This window comes from Malaya genurostris, chromosome 3 (assembly GCF_030247185.1).
Source record: "Malaya genurostris strain Urasoe2022 chromosome 3, Malgen_1.1, whole genome shotgun sequence".
Classification (NCBI taxonomy): Eukaryota; Metazoa; Arthropoda; class Insecta; order Diptera; family Culicidae; genus Malaya; species Malaya genurostris.
The window spans coordinates 296,356,091-296,374,552 of record NC_080572.1 but is presented as its reverse complement, the minus strand read 5'-3'; the positions used below and the strand labels follow the sequence as shown (position 1 = coordinate 296,374,552).

The following is an 18,462-nucleotide window of genomic DNA, read 5'->3' as shown; positions in this document are numbered from 1 at the left end:
TGCGCACAATAGCCTTTTCAAAAAAGCTGCTCTGCCAAAAGGCCGTAGGGCTCCGGTCTCCTCTATGAGGCATTCCATACAAAATCAGCCACCAAATTTTTTCTCCATCGAACACTTTTTTTCGGTTGAGAACTCAAAAATATTCGATACGTATTTTTTGATTTCACTTTGATACGTGGAATTTTCTAGAATTTTTTTTAAAGTTCCGCGTTCTTGAAAACGAGCCTTTTTTTAACAGCCTATACTAAAAAATCTAATAAAGATACAAACATTCTACCAAAACGGATTTATGTTGTGCACCGTTGAGTTTCGTGTCAAACAAGGGCAATTACATCAGCATTCAGCTGCTGGTATTTTGGACATCGAAAAGTAAACAACGACAGTGAAAATTTTACAAATCAGCTCAGTTAAGAGCTATAAATAGCTGCAAAAAAAAACTATAAGAATTACTAATCTGTAGAAATATGCAATTCGGAAGTAAGAATAAAAATTTTAGTACACTGTTTTTTTTATAATAAAATTTTTATTCTGGCCTTTTTGCGTAAAAGCTTTACGTGGCCGATTGGCTTACATTTTTGTCACTTAAATTTTTTTTTTGCTATTGGATCTCGTTCTCACCCTCTTTCCATCTCCATCCAACGAGGATCGGGGGTCACATCGTCCGCGGCTTATCTCATCATCCATTGCTTCATCGTCGATGTTGTGTGTGATTTCCGTTTTATTTTCGTTTTGTCCAGTTTATCATATGGCTTACCGTAGTGAACAGCTTTTTGGCAATATTGACATGTGGCCATCTGATTGTCAAAGGTAACAAGTGATTTGCACGGGATTCTTATATCCTGACCGAAAGTCACATAAGAAGGTATAAACCTCTTCAAGTGCATGCGTAACAAACGTACGCCATTTAGAATACCGGGGAAAAAGTTCTTTTACTTTTCTTTTTTGATAGAGAGAATCTCTCCGTATTGGGTCATAGTTTTGCGAATATATGAATCGGTGACGCTTGAGGAAGATCATGCACACGCACTTTTATAGCACTATCTTCCACATATACTGGAATGTTGTACTTAATGTTCTCGTGCTCCACATAATGCACATTGTTATTGTATTTTGCGAATTGGATTGCATCCAACTCTTTATTCAAATGTATGTAAACAACATTATTCGTCTTATTACATTGAAGTAAATGCACACGTTTAATGTCAAGATGCATATGCTCCTTAAGCAAACCTTCAAGTTCTCGTATCGAAGGTCAAATTTTGCACTGCCTGACGGTAGCTTTTGCTCGTTTGGTTCACTCATGTCGAGGTCGTTCTATTGTTCACTACACAATACTGAACTTGGTATCTTCTGTCCCGAACGTAAGCGGTTTTGTTATATCGACTGACTTGGATGAGATGTACGAGCGAACTGAGTTTAGTGCACTGTTCGCAGTGCGAACTACGCATCAAACGAGTGCCAATAAAGCCAACATTTGACTGCTTTGCGTTCGAGAAAAATGCATATCGGAACAAATCCACAATTTTTCCCTCCTGAAATGGTTCCCGTGCAGTATTTTTTTTTCACTGAAATATGTAAATCCTACGAAATGAAATAATCAATATTAAAAAATTCAGAATTTTGCTATTTTGCGGTCAACGAAATCTCATAAAACGGTAATCCTTTAACAAAATTACTTCAGTATTGAATCAATCCTTACAGGAAACAGTTCTACTTCGGGAGGTTCGCAGTGCGAGTTTTGCTTCAAACAAGAGCGATTGCGGCATCCAACTGGTGCTTGGAGCAAAATGCACCGAAAAGTGAACATTGATCGTGAACATTCTACAAATCGGCCTTCTTAAAGGCTAGTAATGTTTACAAAACAACTATTGAAATTACTTATCTGTTGAAACATGCCAATTGGATCAGTTATAATCAGTTTAGTGAAGGTTCACAGTCTGATAGATTCTAATTAGTAAATTTTTGCCTCCTTTTCTCGTTATTTTCCAATTAGATTTTTTGTGTTTTTCGTGGAAAAATATTAAGAAATATGTCGGTGAAGAAGTATGTGTTTTAGAAATCATGATTTGCGGTGTCCTTTGTATCGTAGCGTAGAAGTCAACAAATCAAACCAACATAGTTACAGTGGATGGGTTTCGACTTTATCAATTAATAAACAAAATTAACCTGTATTTGTCATTCGCTTGAGTTGATAGCATGCTTTATAAGGGCACAGTTTCAGCGAGCCATTGTTATTCGTATTCACGTCAATCCGGTTGTCTCTGTTATTACCCACCCACCTATTTGAGATTACACCAGAACTCGACGTTTCATGTATTTTTTTTTGTACTTCAAAGACCAATATCGATCTATAAAACGCAGAAAAAAATAGCTTCCAAGCTTTATTCAATCTACCATCATCGCTACCTGTAACGGTTTCTCTACTTACCGGTGCACATTTTGGGTTCGTCACTGCCGTCACCGCAATCATCCCGTCCGTCACAGAATTTATCTAGCGGCACACAGAAAGCTCCTCCTTTGCAGGGATATTCGGAAATTTTGCATCCGTAGCAGACCGCGACCAGTTTAAGAGCGAGTGCAGCCACCAGAGAGTAGTGTATTGCTTTCATATTCATCTGAAATGGAGAGGAAAATAGTTAAAAATCGTCAGTAATTTTAAGGCCTCGGGTGAACGATATATTCTGAATATGCCGAATGTCCAAAAAATAGTGGAAACCAGACGAATTGCAATAAATCAAAGCGTCAATCTGCCAGATGCACTTGAACTTCTCGATTTTCGCCGCGAAGCTTTCTCCGGTTCACAAACAGTCAGGGATGATTGGAGATTCGTGCAATAACCGAACAATGGCCGTCTGCCAATTTGTCTGTCAAGCGCTCCTGACCGCAGCAGGACAAAAAAAAACACATCACACAACAGACATACATACGGTTAACCACTCGACATTGGTTCACCCGGACAATATCACAATCGTGGGGAGTTGGAGGCGAAAAATGCAACAACGGCACTCAACGCAGTGAATTGTATCACTGCAACACCCGCTCCCAAAATGCACCGAGTAAATAGTGGAAACAATTTGTGTACATTAATCAAAATCGGTTGTTTGCTTCCGTCACCGCCGCACTGTGTGTTGTGAATTATTGTTTTCCATTTATGAACTTCAAAGAGAAATCTTGTGTGGTAAAATATGAAGCAAAATGAATATTTATGATTCCAAAATTTTGCCAGCTTTTCCCATTGATTTTTGAATGGGGATCGATTTTTTTTCGGCACTTTTTAAAGTAAATACGGACATAATGGGCGTTTTTTGGATTCATATAAACATTGTTTTTGGCATTAAAAATGCCTTACTCTTCACTATATGGGGTCGGGTGTCAATTAAAAGTTTCAAAAATAGTCGCGTAACCTTTTTGTGTCATAATTTTGAACGTTAATAACTCGGTCATTTGTTGATGGATTGTTATAATTTAACAACCAATCGATTCGGAAACTTTTAACTTAAACATGTATGACGACGTCGTTTCAGTATTTCAATAGCATACTATTGAAAAAATGGTTGGAATCGACCTATGTTTTCATCCACCAATCCCAGTTGTACAAAATGACGTCAACTTCTTGTTCGGCATAGGAGGCTTTGCGTCATGCATAAAAACACCGTATTGTTATGCGTAGTATGAAGAGAAATCTATAAATATAGGCTGTACAATATTTCTTTGCCTAGTTGATGTTTGACTGTGAATGAAACAAGTAGCTTGTCCAGTGAGCTGATGACTGAATTGTATATGCGTTCACTTGCTGGATTGTCGCTTTTGCATTATGCGTTGGTGAAATTTCCTGTTGTCTGCGCAACACCGTGTTCGCTTGAGTATCTTATATATCATCTAAATATTGGAGAACCGAATCAGCGTGTTTACCGATTCTTTCGAAATATCCCATGTATTTATCAAATTTTTGGTCGATTTTACCATTAAAAATGCCTATTATGAGATAACGACATTTGAATATTTCAATTGCATCCCATTGAAAAATTGGTTTGAAATGAGTATTTTATTTTGGTTCTCTGGTAACTATCAGGCTAATTTAGAATTATCGGCGATTGATTTTTCGGATCTAATTTGCAGTGCTTGTTCCTCGATGATTTGTTAATGGATTTTCCTAATTTAAATGATTCCAAAGCTTCAATATTGTAAACTTAAAAATGTTTTAATTTGTCAACTGATCGGTTTGCATACTTAAATCTCAATTCCCATACGAACAAAACGTGACAATGTGACTGAACAAGTTGTTGTCCCACCAGGAATTAAACGCTTCAAAAGATTCAAAATTAAATTCTGAAACTTATCTAAAAGCGGCCTCCTCGGTTTAGTAGTATAATTGAGTTCCACAGGCTCACATATACAGTACAATTAGATGCAATATCGTATAGTTTCAAAGATAAACTCAAGGTAAGTTTACCTGCGATTTTACATGTATCGTTTGATTAGGAACCCTCGTAGAATTTGGTTAACCGCCAGTTTCAGTTTAATTATTATTTGCTTCAAAACAATAAGCGTCTGATGACTACACGCGTTGTAAATAAGACAATGTTCAGTCATGTGTTAATAACATCAAGTTACAATATGAACTAAATTTCGGAATTTTGTTGCGTATCCATTCCGTATATTCCTAATATGCTAAAGCGAAAATCAATGTAAGTAACTAAATATTTTATGCGGATTGTTTCACGTGTTTTCTTCCTCGTATTGTTGCCATATTATTTACCGACACTTTCCGAAGATTATCGACGATTTTGAAAAAGGATTAATAAAATTACACTATTACTGAGTGTAAACTCCAACACAACATTTTTCGTTAAAATATATAAAATCTTCTCTTGGATCGATTAACTGTTTATAAAATTAATAAGTTTGTACGTTTCTCGAAAATTATTATCATAAAATAAAATAGTTTTATTTGTTCAGGTTCAAATCTTTAGGTTGTTTGTATCTAAAATCGAGATTTCGAGTAACTTTGAATTCATCATAATTGACTTCTAGTTAAAGGACGTTATTCAAAAACTTAACAATGTAAAAATTTGTGGAAAAGGATCAAAATTGAATAGAATCAATTATCAAGAAAGAATCTAATTGTCAATTTTATCATTCGCTAACTATCTAAGCGCTTAAACTAGAGCAAGTTTGTAATTAGTCAAATGAATAAGTTTTTAGTTTAGTGTATCATCATCATTATCATCTTTATTTTCGTATTTATTATGGGAACCCTAGAATCATTTCATTTTTAATGTTATTGTGCTCGGTCGTGTCTTGAATACAACCCTCTAATTTTTTTTTGTATTGGATCTCGTTGTCACCCTTTTTCTAGGGGGAGAGGGGCTTCCATTTTCCTCCTGCGAGGATTGAGGGGCAGTTTGTTCGTGGTTCGTCTCGTCATCCCTTGTCATGGTATTGTTGTTGATTTCGTTGCTAGTTGCTGTAGATGCGCCTTGTTGTACATTGTTTGCAGTTGCTGGTTGGTTAGATGGTAAGCTGTTAATTGCAGCTGGTGTACTTTGTTCTATAGGGGTTAATGATGGTTTCGTTGAAGAGGATGCTTCACTGTTGTTGGTGACTGTCACAGGTGTACTGGGGTTGTTTGGGGTTGATGTGAAGGAAGCACTGTTGTCCTTTGGTATAGTTGTCTCCTTGTCCGGTTTATCACATGGCTTATCGTAGTGAACAGCTTTTTGGCAATATTGACATGTGACCATCTGATTGTCATAGGTAACAAGTGATTTGCACGGTATTCTTGTATCCTGACCGAATGTCACATAAGAAGGTATAGGCCTCCTCAAGCGCATGCGTAACGAACGTACGCCATTTAGAATACCAGGGAAAAAATTTTTCGATAGAGAGAATCTCTCCGTATTGGGACATAGTTGCGCGAATACAACAAAGGATCGGGGACGCATAAGGGTAGATCATGCACACGCACTTCTATAGCACTATCTTCCATACATACTGGAATGTTGTACTTGATATTTTCATGCTCCACATAGCGCACATTATTATTGTCTTTAGCGAATTGAATTGCATCCAACTCTTTATAGAACTGAATATAAACAACATTATTGGTCTTATTGCATTGAAGTAAATGCACACGTTTAATGTCAAGATGCATTTGCTCCTTAAGCAAACCTTCAAGTTCTCGTAACGAAGGTCGAATTTTGCACTGTTTGAAGTCAACAACAATTGTATTCTTTCGTGTCGGCGGTAGCTTTTGTTCGTTTGGTTCACTCATTTCGAGGTCGTTCTATTGTTCACTACACAATACTGTACTTGATTTCTTCTGACCCTAACGTAAGCGGTTTTGGTTTATCGACTGACTTGGATGAGATGTGAAAGCGAACTGATCAGGAAATTTTAACAGCTGCTATTTGAAGGTCAATATTAACTGAGGAAAGGTGAATGCTATAAAACTAACGCCATCTATGTATTAGGCCCGGGACTTTTTAGCCCATGTGTTAATAATTGAAACCTTAGACTGAAAGCACTTTATAGGAATGTTGTGTCTTGCCATTTCGGAGCCATCCTTCTTTTGTGGTTTCCAGAACCTTAAACTTTTGAGGGAGCAAATCGAAGGTGCAAGAAACCCGTTACATCGAAATTTGAACTAAGATATAAATTAAATGTAACAGCAATTCCAGAAGCACAAGCTTTCCATTTGATGTTACAACAAATTGCTCAGCGATTTTTGTTGAACTGCATAACAGTTGAATAAAAATTTATATACACTAACGAATAGAAAACGAAACGCAAAGAAAACTCATTTTCCTTAAAATTCTTTTGAATATCCGAAGAAAAAAAAAAGATACCAGTGATATGACGAAAAGTATCTCCCAAAACCAAGACTTGAATCTTATCTATGGAACTACCATTGAGCTACCCTGGAAAAAAGGAGAAAACCACACTTCAGAAGCCATGCGAATGCAACAGAACACCCATACATGTGTACGAGGCTGTGCGCTGTTGCCAAGACTATATTTGTGCGTCGCCTACTTAGTTGCCTCAATTAGCAGCCAACAATAATGAAAAAACGTAGCATGCTTGATTTTCGGTAGTAAATGATAGAAATTTTACTACGCAACATTTTTCAAACATACTACAAACAGTTGAATTCGTATGAATAAAAGTATGATTTACTACATTTTTTCGGTAGGTAGCTCAAAAGGTTTCTACTCGTATGTCTTTGAAGTATAAAAATTAACAAAAAGAAATTTTTTTACTACTACTTACAGCAATGTATTTAAACTCAACTATTTTTATGAATATACACGCGTGGGAAGAGAAAGCATATTGTGTTCGTCGAGAAAACATCCAGATTTCAAGAAATCGAAGGCCAAAAATTTTAAACTAATGAAGTAACTTCAATTGATCATCAGTTAAAAGGAGCAGCGAGAAAAAAAAAGACGACGAGAGGAAGGACAAACACTGACAGAACCCTGTCGATAGTTTCTCAACGCATTAATGATACAAAACAAACGGAAAACGAAGACATTCAATTTTCAATAGGAGACTTTCTTCAACAAGTTAAATTTTTGCAGTAATTAGACATGGTACTGCGAGTTTCACATTGTGCCAAAATATTACAGGCCAAGTTTTTGAAGGTTTTCAAACATAACTTAAAAAAAAACGAACACACATGCATCCAGTTTTTGAACTAGTCCAACTTAACCGAACTCTATATAGCACTCCGTCCTCCAAGTTTCAATATGTTAATTAGCAGATTTTCCAAGTGACTCCATGAACTTTCTCGATGGGAACCCGGGAAAGAAAAAATCGATCAGGCATACGGTTTGTTGCAATCAAAATTATTGCCATTCTGTGTCGGCATCGGCGACTTCAAAGGTCAGTTCATTAATATTTACTTATGAAGGCAATGCTGAAATTCAGTTGAGTTGAAATAATAAACGAGTATATGAATGCAATTATTGATTTTTAATTATCGTTCGATTGTGAAAAAAATATATTACGATGGGAGTTCGCATCATATTTGCCTGTATTACACCGACAACATGAAAACACTTTTGTTGAAGAGTTGGAATGAAAGATTTGGTGTATTGCTAACGAGTTTCTGTTTTTTGTTGTTGATGGACTTAAATTAACTACTAAAGCAGTCGAGTTTTGCTTTTAATACAATTCCAATTCCATTCATATATTTCAACAATATGATACCGATAATTACCGATAGATCATAAGAGACACTTACTTAACAGAAGGCCAACGACTCATCTCATTTAGTCTTACAGTACTACTTTATATAAAAGTTCTAATTCGGATTTAATTCTCCCAGGTTTATTAGAGATGCTCAACATACTTAAATAGTGGTAATCTATTTTTCTATAGCACGTAATTTTGGTATGAGCAACAAGGTATTCGGCTCTGTTTCCGATTGTAATATTATTAACATAACTGTACGACAATTGCAATATGTTTTTTAGCGATTCACGTATTAATAAATTGCTTTTAACGGTTATTTTTTAAAATTTTCAACGATACTTCTGCACTGCCTAACGGGAGTGTTTTGGGAGGTTTGTTTTTTCAATAGGAATTACTCTATTGTCAGAAAGTAGTTTAAAGTGTTCAATTTAAACTGTTTATAGAGCTCTTTGTGAATTTTACGGTGCACATAATCATCCATCCGAGATCAACTAAACGAACGTAATTACCAAACTGCGGTCTACAGTCACCCTTTTGGTTGCCAAGCCATCGACAAGAATGAGAACAGTGCGACGGAATCATCGGTCCGGTGCAGAATATAGAAAAGCCCACCTGACAATGTCTTCGAAATTTAGTTGAGAATATTCTGTGAAATTTTCAGAATGATTCATTGAGTTTAGCGGTCGTGTTGTATTTTTTTCTGACTGAAGAACTGCTGAAAATTGGAACGCTCGGAAATGCATACCTCTACTTGTTCATCGAATATCTCGGCTTTGAAGTCTTGTATCATAAATCTACCGTGATAAAGTCTAGATAATTTAGTTTAGAAGCGATTAGTACATAAAAACATATATGTTATGGCGATAAAAATAAAGTCTTGTATTTTTCTGTGAAAGCATCCGCCATTTTTTTCCGCTTTGGTTTCCTGATAGCATTATGAAAAAGGAGAGAGAAATAAAATTGGCTCGACAAGGCTGCCAAACACACAGACATTCAATCTTTGTGAAACTTGAATATTTTTTCATTGTTCATTTAAATCCATGTAATGTTCAACCCATACGATAGATTAATGTGATAAAACTTCTCATCAAAATAATAAAATGTATGCTGGCAACCCGGCACAGTTTGCTCATATACGAGAGAGTACAAGAGAAATACGATGCGCAAAGGGAATTGAGCGAGCCACGTGGTCGATTTAAAACTCAACACGTGGCCCTCTGTCCTCAGACCCTAATGAAAAATTATGCAGAGTTGATACATTAAGAAATTATGTATAATTGTAATCTGAAAATTTCTATTTAAACAGTTAGGAACGAAGGAAGCAGTGCAAATTCATCCATGTTTACAAATTGCCATTTGCCTTTCAGTCTGAAAGAGATTGTCTAGGAACGGGTTGTGTTGAAACACTCAGCTTATCTTTAAAAGCTAAGAGATATGTAGTCCGTGTCAATACCCGCCTCCTTTCAAAAAGCACTCAAATATCCCTAATAAACTGTTCGATTTCTGTTAGTAAGAGTTCAGTACATTTGAAATTTAACCAGATTGTCTCGATAGGGAAGAATTAGTCTAACAGCAAACTAGTGATGATCCATTTACGAGGAAATGGTCAATTTTTGAAGATGGTATCATCCAACTCAGACAAAACAATGCGCCTCTCCCACCTAATGATTTCTTTTCGGAAATTTGGTCTATAGTTGGTTCCACGAATACCAAAGAATCTTCTAATTTAAATTGATTTTTATGATACCTCCGTTTACGTAATTTTGCGAACCACATCCTAAATAACGTGAACTTTTTTTACGAACCTACTTCATTCAAAAGACATTTTTTCATAACATGAAAACTATTTCCGAGTCATTGCTTTTCCATGGAAATCTCTACAATATGAGTATTTATGGAACGAATTTGAAGAGCAGATTCCGGAAAACAATGTTTGAGTTGTGTTCCAAATCCAAGATGGTGGTTCCGGTTTGTTGATATTCCTTGAAATCCCGGCTCCTACGCTTCAAAGACATTTCGAAAAGTGCAACATTTACTGCACAAAATTATTTTTAACATTGTTTTTTTTACAATTTTGTTTACGAACCAAATCCCAAATATCATAAGTATTTTAATGAAGTAAATACCAATTAACGTACATTTTTTTTAGGAACCCTCGGTTAGTTCATTAATGGAGATTTCGGCGAATACACATCAAATGGCTGGTAGTAAGATTCAATGAAAAACTTATTCTTACACACGAAGTACCGTGTTTTGCACTCTTCCAATCGGTCAATATAAAGGGTGATTTTTTAAGAGCTTGAGAACTTTTTTAAACAATAAAACGCATAAAATTTGCAAAATCTCATCGGTTTTTTATTTTAAACGTTAGATTGGTACATGACATTTACTTTTTGAAGATAATTTCATTTAAATGTTGACCGCGGCTGCGTCTTAGGTGGTCCATTCGGAAAGTCCAATTTTGGGCAACTTTTTCGAGCATTTCGGCCGGAATAGCCCGAATTTCTTCGGAAATGTTGTCTTCCAAAGCTGGAATAGTTACTGGTTTATTTCTGTAGACTTTAGACTTGACGTAGCCCCACAAAAAATAGTCTAAAGGCGTCAAATCGCATGATCTTGGTGGCCAACTTACCGGTCCATTTCTTGAGATGAATTGTTCTCCGAAGTTTTCCCTCAAAATGGCCATAGAATCGCGAGCTGTGTGGCATGTAGCGCCATCTTGTTGAAACCACATGTCTACCAAGTTCAGTTCTTCCATTTTTGGCAACAAAAAGTTTGTTAGCATCGAACGATAGCGATCGCCATTCACTGTAACGTTGCGTCCAACAGCATCTTTGAAAAAATACGGTCCAATGATTCCACCAGCGTACAAACCACACCAAACAGTGCATTTTTCGGGATGCATGGGCAGTTCTTGAACGGCTTCTGGTTGCTCTTCACTCCAAATGCGGCAATTTTGCTTATTTACGTAGCCATTCAACCAGAAATGAGCCTCATCGCTGAACAAAATTTGTCGATAAAAAAGCGGATTTTCCGAATGGACCACCTAAGACGCAGCCGCGGTCAACATTTAAATGAAATTATCTTCAAAAAGTAAATGTCATGTACCAATCTAACGTTTAAAATAAAGAACCGATGAGATTTTGCAAATTTTATGCGTTTTATTGTTTAAAAAAGTTCTCAAGCTCTTAAAAAATCACCCTTTACTATGCCAAGAAAGTTTGACTTAAAAAAGGCGGGTGGGTAATGTCAGCGACATAACTGGATGTCGTGAATACGAAAACAACTGACAAGTTCCTTAACACTTCCGAATATAAATTGTATGAATTATGCAAGCATTCCCCTTTTTCACATATTTCGCAAAAACAAAGAAGGCTTCACTTGATCTCGATTACTGTGAATTTCACACAGCGAAAAGTGCACAAATCTAACCAAATTGTTCTTGATTTGCACTAAACTGATGATAATTACCTTCGATTTGCGAAAAACAAATCCTAATAGTTCTTTAGAATACTTTTAGAGCCATTAGAACGGCTGATATTGTGTAATGCTCTCCACCGTTGTTTTTTTTCCAATGCTAATGACTGGCAGCTGTGACTAGAGATGTCGTAATATCGATCGATTAATCGAGTAATCGATTAATAACCCAGATAATCGAATAATATTTAATCGATTAGCTTAAAACTAATATTCGATTATTGAGCTAATCGAATAATTTAAAAAATCCCATAGTAATAATCGAATGAATAATCGAGTAATCGAATAATAACTCAGATAATCGAATAAATTTCAATCGATTAGTTTCAAAACCATACTCGATTACTAAATAATCGAGTAATTCGAAATTTCCGACACCCATAGCTGTAACGTAATCGCTCTTGTCGAAAGCGAAACTAGCTGTGCAGACGACACAAAACACATCTGCTCGCAGTGGCGACAGAATCCAAACTGATTCAATTTTTGTTAAGAGATTTCCTTTTATGTGATTTCGTTTGTAGCTTTTTCACTAATGGGCGGTCCTAACGGCTATAAAAATAGCCGCATACAGAATTTTAATGTCGTTTATTTCATTTCGGATTTGCATAATTTATTGAAAGAAACTATCAATATGCTGTAGGGATTCGTTTCTAGCATTCAGAAGGACCAAATTGAGGAACTCACTACGATATTCACCACTTTTCGGAACATTTTTCTTGAACGATTTGTTGTACAGCAGCAGATATTTTGTTCTCTTCCTCAGAACGCGTTCTGATTGGCTGGTGTTGACATGGGTCAAATGAGACAGGTTTTTCAATAGTGTACTATTGAAATACTTCAATGCTTTTGCTATACACGTTTAAGTTGAAAAATCTCGATTCTATTGGTAGTTAGATTATATAAATCCTTCCACAGATCACTGAGCTATGAGCTTTCAAAATACGAGAAAGGCAAACGCGCCTTATGAATTATCCTCTTTGATACTCGTTTATACCAAACATTTCCGAAAAGTTGAATTTTGAACTATTTGAGATTATGCCTCACAACTGAAAATTTTATCATAAAATTGTGATCATATTTCCGAAGGCATGTAGCAAAAATTATGTTGATTCGTTAGATACAACAAGAGATATTCACGTTAAAAAACTTATCACTCTCTCACAGGGTAAATTTTGAAAAGGCACCCCATAGTAAAGTAAGTCGTATTCACGACAAAAATCAAGCTCCGGAGTCCCTCAAGGAAGCCATCTGGAGCCGTTCATATTTCTTATAAATCTCAACGATTTAAATTTCTCGTTGAAGTGCATGAAGCTATCTTTTGCCGATGATTTTGAACTATTTCATCTCATCAAGAATCCTAATGACAGCGGTTTTTTGCAGTTTCAATGAAATGTAATCTTTAATTGGTGCAACATTAACAGGATGATGCTTAATGCTTCAAAATATACCATCAACTCATTCTCTCGCAAAAGAACAAAGATCACGTATGATTACACTATTTCGCAAACCGTCATAAAACGGGAGTCATCAATTATGGATTTAGGAGTGTTACTGGATTCTAAACTTAATTTCAAAGGTCATGTAGAATATACAATCTCAAAAGCATCTAAGATGTAGTGTTCAGAGGAAATTCGTTCGTTTCGTTTTGCGCCGACTGCCATGTAGAGATCCATAAAATTTCCCAAGCTTCAAAAATCGATCGATTTTCGATTTGCTGTCTGTTCGCCGGGATACCATCAAAACTGTTTTCGTTGCGGATTTAATCCGAGCCCGGATTGATTGCACAGATTTCCCACAATTGCTGAATTTTGACATCCATAGTCGTAATTTGCGATTCAATCCTTTTCTACGAGTTCCTCGCGCTAGAACTAACTACGGTTTTAATGAAACAGTATCCAGTATGTGCCGCTTATTCAACATTCTTTTTTAATAACGTATTAAATATACATGACTAGCGTCAGCGTTAAAAGTTTAGATTAGGATAATGATAAGGTACGATAAGATGATTGTTATGTATCATTTGAAGGTATGCAATCTGTTGATACCAAAGGTGAGAAGGTTTCATGCCTATTGGCGAAGGAACATGCCAGAATCTGAGCTCCAATGGGCTTTTCTCTTACTCCTAAATAAATAAATCAATAAAACCATACACGTCTCTCAATTGGTGCATGGTTTCACGTGCAGCGTGACATGTGGCACTGTCCGTCCACATGTCGACCTTGAGCTTAAGTTTTTTTTAATGTACAGTAGGGAGGCAAAATATTAGATTTCAGGATCACCTAGTATTTCGTGTTCCATTTAGGTCCCATAAGAACTTTGCCAAATTTTAGCTCGATGAAACTTTTTCGTAGCCGAGGTTTAAAATTTGTATGGAATTTAGTATGGGAAAACTGACTTTTTACAAAAAAAATCGATCAGAGATCATTCTACAAATTCCAAAAATCAGTGCATGTGTTAATTTCATAGGAAATTTAACGAGAAAGAACACCTTCGAGAACCGCGAAACAATTCTTCTTTGGAAAATTTTCACATGGATCTCGAGTTATCTTTGAACGGAACGATTTGATCCTGGTTGACAAGGAGTGTCGAAAACAGTTTCTTTAGTTTTACATCGTATTTGACAGGTCATTGGCTTGTTTGGAACAAACCTGTCATTCCAAACGAACAGCTGTCGTCTTTTTGGTTCAAGGCACTCTAGTTTTACGTACGTTCAAAGCACTGGCTTCCATTGCTCAGGACCACCATTTAGGAACTTTTTGGCAACGTTCTTCGGTGGCTTCTGCACGGAGAACCCTTCGATCATAAAATTGCGATATCGCAGTTTTTGATTTTTGCGATAGTTGATTTAACTAATTTCTTTTTGATTCAACCAATATGGTTTTTGTTTTGCATATATTCAAGTAATTGAAAAATATGTTGTTTTGAATGCTGTCAAATGACGGAGACAGTTGAAAGCAAAACAATAATCGCAATGCAAAATCAACAACTTTTTTAGTTGAAATCGGTTCGCGTCGCTTCAAAATGTCAATGAAAACAACATCGATGGTTAAAGCGTTTGGTGAAATTGTGTTCATTCGATTTGAGAAATTTATGATAACAAGTGTTTATCTAACAGCGGTGTTGTGATAAAGTTAACCTTGTTTAAGATGAAACAAATTAGAAAATGTTAATGAATGATCATCTCGTAATCTTTCAGGTATGCGCAAAAATTTTATGCTTCAAATTCGATCATTGATTTACTTCCAGCAGACTGTTTTACTTCCAGCTGTTTGATACCGATGATGATGTTCATGCATTAGCAATAAAACTCTTTTTGACATGAATTTAATTTATAAAAGTAACAGGAGCGAAGGGTTTCAAACACACAGTGGCGCTGCGATTGAATGGCGCGTTGGAATTGCCGTCGCAAAATTCCAATTCCCAGCGGTGCACCCAAGCTCATATGAATTGACTAAAATTATCAGTGCATAACTTTAGTTCAACCGTTTGAAGGCATCATCTTTCAATACTCATTTTTTTTCACTTTCAATACTCATGTCTAAAACAAATAAAACCGATTTATTTTTCAACTAACAGAATTTTGTTTCAATAACAACACCAGTCCTTTCAACTAAAATATTTGTTGAAATTGAAAGGTATGTGTCCTCACTAATTGACAGCATTTTTTTTTTTTTTTCAAACAGTTATATTAGTTGTTTCAACCATCGTTTCTGCTAATCGAAAAACAAATATGACAGTTTAGTTAAAACAACAATCGATTAGTTGTACCAAATTTTAACCAATCGAATTCAGAAAATCAACCAATATTCTGGTTGAAATGGGATCGCGGGTGGTTCCGTGTGGGAGAGCAGCAAATTCGTGATCAGTTCCTTGTGTGAATGTTCACTAATTTGCAGTATGTCCTGGTGCGGTACCCTTAGTGAACAAAAACAATTACACTGTCAACAGAAACAAGCTATTTTTATACACATTACCCACATGCATAGGGGTCCGAAACGGGAAATTAGTGAGACAAAAATATTTTTGCTATTAAATCTATTTTTTTAGTTGATATCTTCACACAAGTTGTTTGTTATTAACTGGCGCATCATTTGATGTAAAAAGTCATTATTGTGGTGCATCAGGAAACTAACTTTCTTAATTGAACTTCAAAATTTTCGCACTTTACAGCAAAGCTGTAGGAAATATTATTTAAAGTAACTTTGCTGATGAATCCTTCTGCCTAGCTCTGCATTTGATCGAGTTTCATCAATTTTTAGGAAAAAAGTAGGGTGGCTCCCAGTGTTGGTGATTGCCGAAAATTAAACAGAAACTGCTCGATATTTATCTATATTGTATACAACATTTTCCGGTAGAAGATGCTACCAGAACTCGTGTCTCTCATTGCATGAACCGTGAGAGAATTTTTCTACATTTCTTCGCTCCATTTCAGTCCAAATTACAGTCTGATAATGATTGGTGCTGTGTGAAATTTACCAAGAAAGAATCGCAAGTTTACAATTATCGCAGAAAATCGAATCGATGATTCGACTTTATGATTCTCATACTAGGTTACAATATTTCGAAACCTTTCGTGTGGAGCAATCACATACATTTTCATAGACACAACTTATATAAAGGTTATATGCACATAGTTAGAATAAGCGGCAAAAGTAAAATGATTCTATCGCAATTATCTACTGCCCATACAGAATTGGATCACGAAACGAGAATTAGCGACCGTTTGTTGCTTCAGAGAGAATCGCCACAGCAGCGAGCTAACCTTTGATGCTGAGCCAGGTCATCGAGAGAAATTCGCTCTCGCACTGGTGTCTATTCTACGTTAAATGAACCATGCCGGTTTTTTGTTGTTGCGATGATATCCGTCTCTCTTTGATGGCACTGATTGAATCGTGCGAAGAGTTGCTAGTGAGCGTTCTTTGATACGATAAAAGCCATCCTTGATGGCTCCTAAAAAACACGTTTTTGTTCTAATTTATTAGTGAGCAATTTCACGAGAAAACCGTCTTCTGAATAATTGCGAGGCTAATTGTTGCGCACAATTTTGCTCCACTTTTTCAATATTTTACTTTTTATTATTTTTTTTTCAATTTTTTTAATGCTAAAGGTATGATTATTTTTTTATCAAAAACTAATCAACTTACTAATATCAATATTCAACAGATGAGAGTTCGATAAAAAATAATCTTAAACGGTTTCCACTAGGTCATAAAATAGAGTACGTTTGAAGAAAAATCTGAGAGGGAGTTATTTTTTGAACTCATTTCAATTAGTATTCAAATTGCTTAACAAAACCTTGAAAAAATCATATAACTCTTTAACGCCAGAACGTAGCAACATACTACCTTTAGCAAAATGATGTTTTAAATAAGCCCTATAAGTGTCTCATACATCTTTTTTTTTTGAAAAATTATAAACAAGAAAACTACAGCCGGAAATAATGTTTTCGTTTAACAATTTGAACAAATTTGTTCCCTAAAAGATTGATTCGGTTGAATTTAAATGATCGAGAGTATAAGATACTTCGTAGTACCGTTTTTCCGAACTAGTATGCCATGGAATTGACATCAACAAACAACAACAAAAATAAGAGATGTTCAAAACAGTCTACATATTTAGTTTTAAATTTTCTAATATATTCCACCATCATCTCATGTTTCATTATAAGTATTTTCGATGCAAAAATTGGAATAATGAGTTCAAAATCAATCGATTCAGTCTTTTCAGTAATAAATAAATTCAAATTGTTAGGGGGCGGGCACGGGTACGGTCGACGCCGATGGGTTTTTCCTGATGTATCACTTTTAAGTCCTACCGGATCGGGGCAAATCCTTCATGGAAAGGGTCTTACCGAACTTCTCGATGATATTTTTGACACTGATGTGGTCACTTTCACCCGTTTTGCAATTTCGTTGTACGTGACACCACTTTCTGAGCACCAAGAGTGCAGAATTTTCTTTCGAGTTTCCGGATCAATTCGACTCATCATTGAAACGATAAACCGTACCGAAACCAATCGATTGCGCAGCTGTTATTGACATGTAAACAAACATGTCACTGCAAAACACGCTGCAAAAAATTAAGCCATTTCAGAGTAATAGCTGTTTGAATGTTGCTAACTACTTATCGATACACTCCTTAATTGGTCCCTCTTTCAGATTTCATTTTTAATATTTCGAAACACATCTCAATACATTTCAAACAGTCGAAATTATCGATTTTAACTTTCTGGTCATAATTGAAAATTCAATTGCGAACCGCCATCCTCTATTTATCATTATGGTCGAAGAGAGTTTTGGTTATCGAGTTGATGTCCATGCCTATTCATTCTAACTTGCTCACTACCAACAGTGAAGACAATGAAACAGATTGACTACTTGGCACTACAAACTAAGCAAGCAAAACTTCAAGTGACACGTTCAATTGACGATTAGTTCTGCGAGTTTCGGCCACAAAAGTTAAATGAATGAGAAGAAATATGCTGACAGTCAACGGCCAAGAATTTCATTTTCATCTAACAATATTCGATTGAAATGAAGTTTTACCGCACTGACTCTAACTAACCGCTACCCTAATTTGTTTCCAAATGTCTTCGAAAATTCATGAAATATCGAGATCCGGTATTATCCCGACAAAAATTTGTTTGAAAAAATTGACTTTGGGACATCCGAGATTTCCGATATAAAAAAAACATTGTTTGAAGTCTAATCTCTTAGAAATGCATGAAACATCGAGATGAGGTGTAATCTCGATTTTTTTTTGAAAAAGTCGAAAATTTTGTAAGTGTCAAAG

At 35.8% G+C, this 18,462-nt stretch overlaps 1 protein-coding gene across 2 annotated transcripts in view; it reads right to left on the bottom strand.

Annotated features, from left to right (window-relative positions):
- Positions 1-18,462, bottom strand: part of LOC131435237 (uncharacterized) — a 401,022-nt gene that overhangs the window by 237,599 nt on the left and 144,961 nt on the right. For both annotated transcript variants that reach the window (XM_058602906.1, XM_058602907.1), the window contains exon 3: positions 2,429-2,615. In XM_058602906.1, the coding sequence (XP_058458889.1) occupies positions 2,429-2,615 (187 nt within the window). The remainder of the gene's footprint in view (positions 1-2,428; positions 2,616-18,462) is intronic.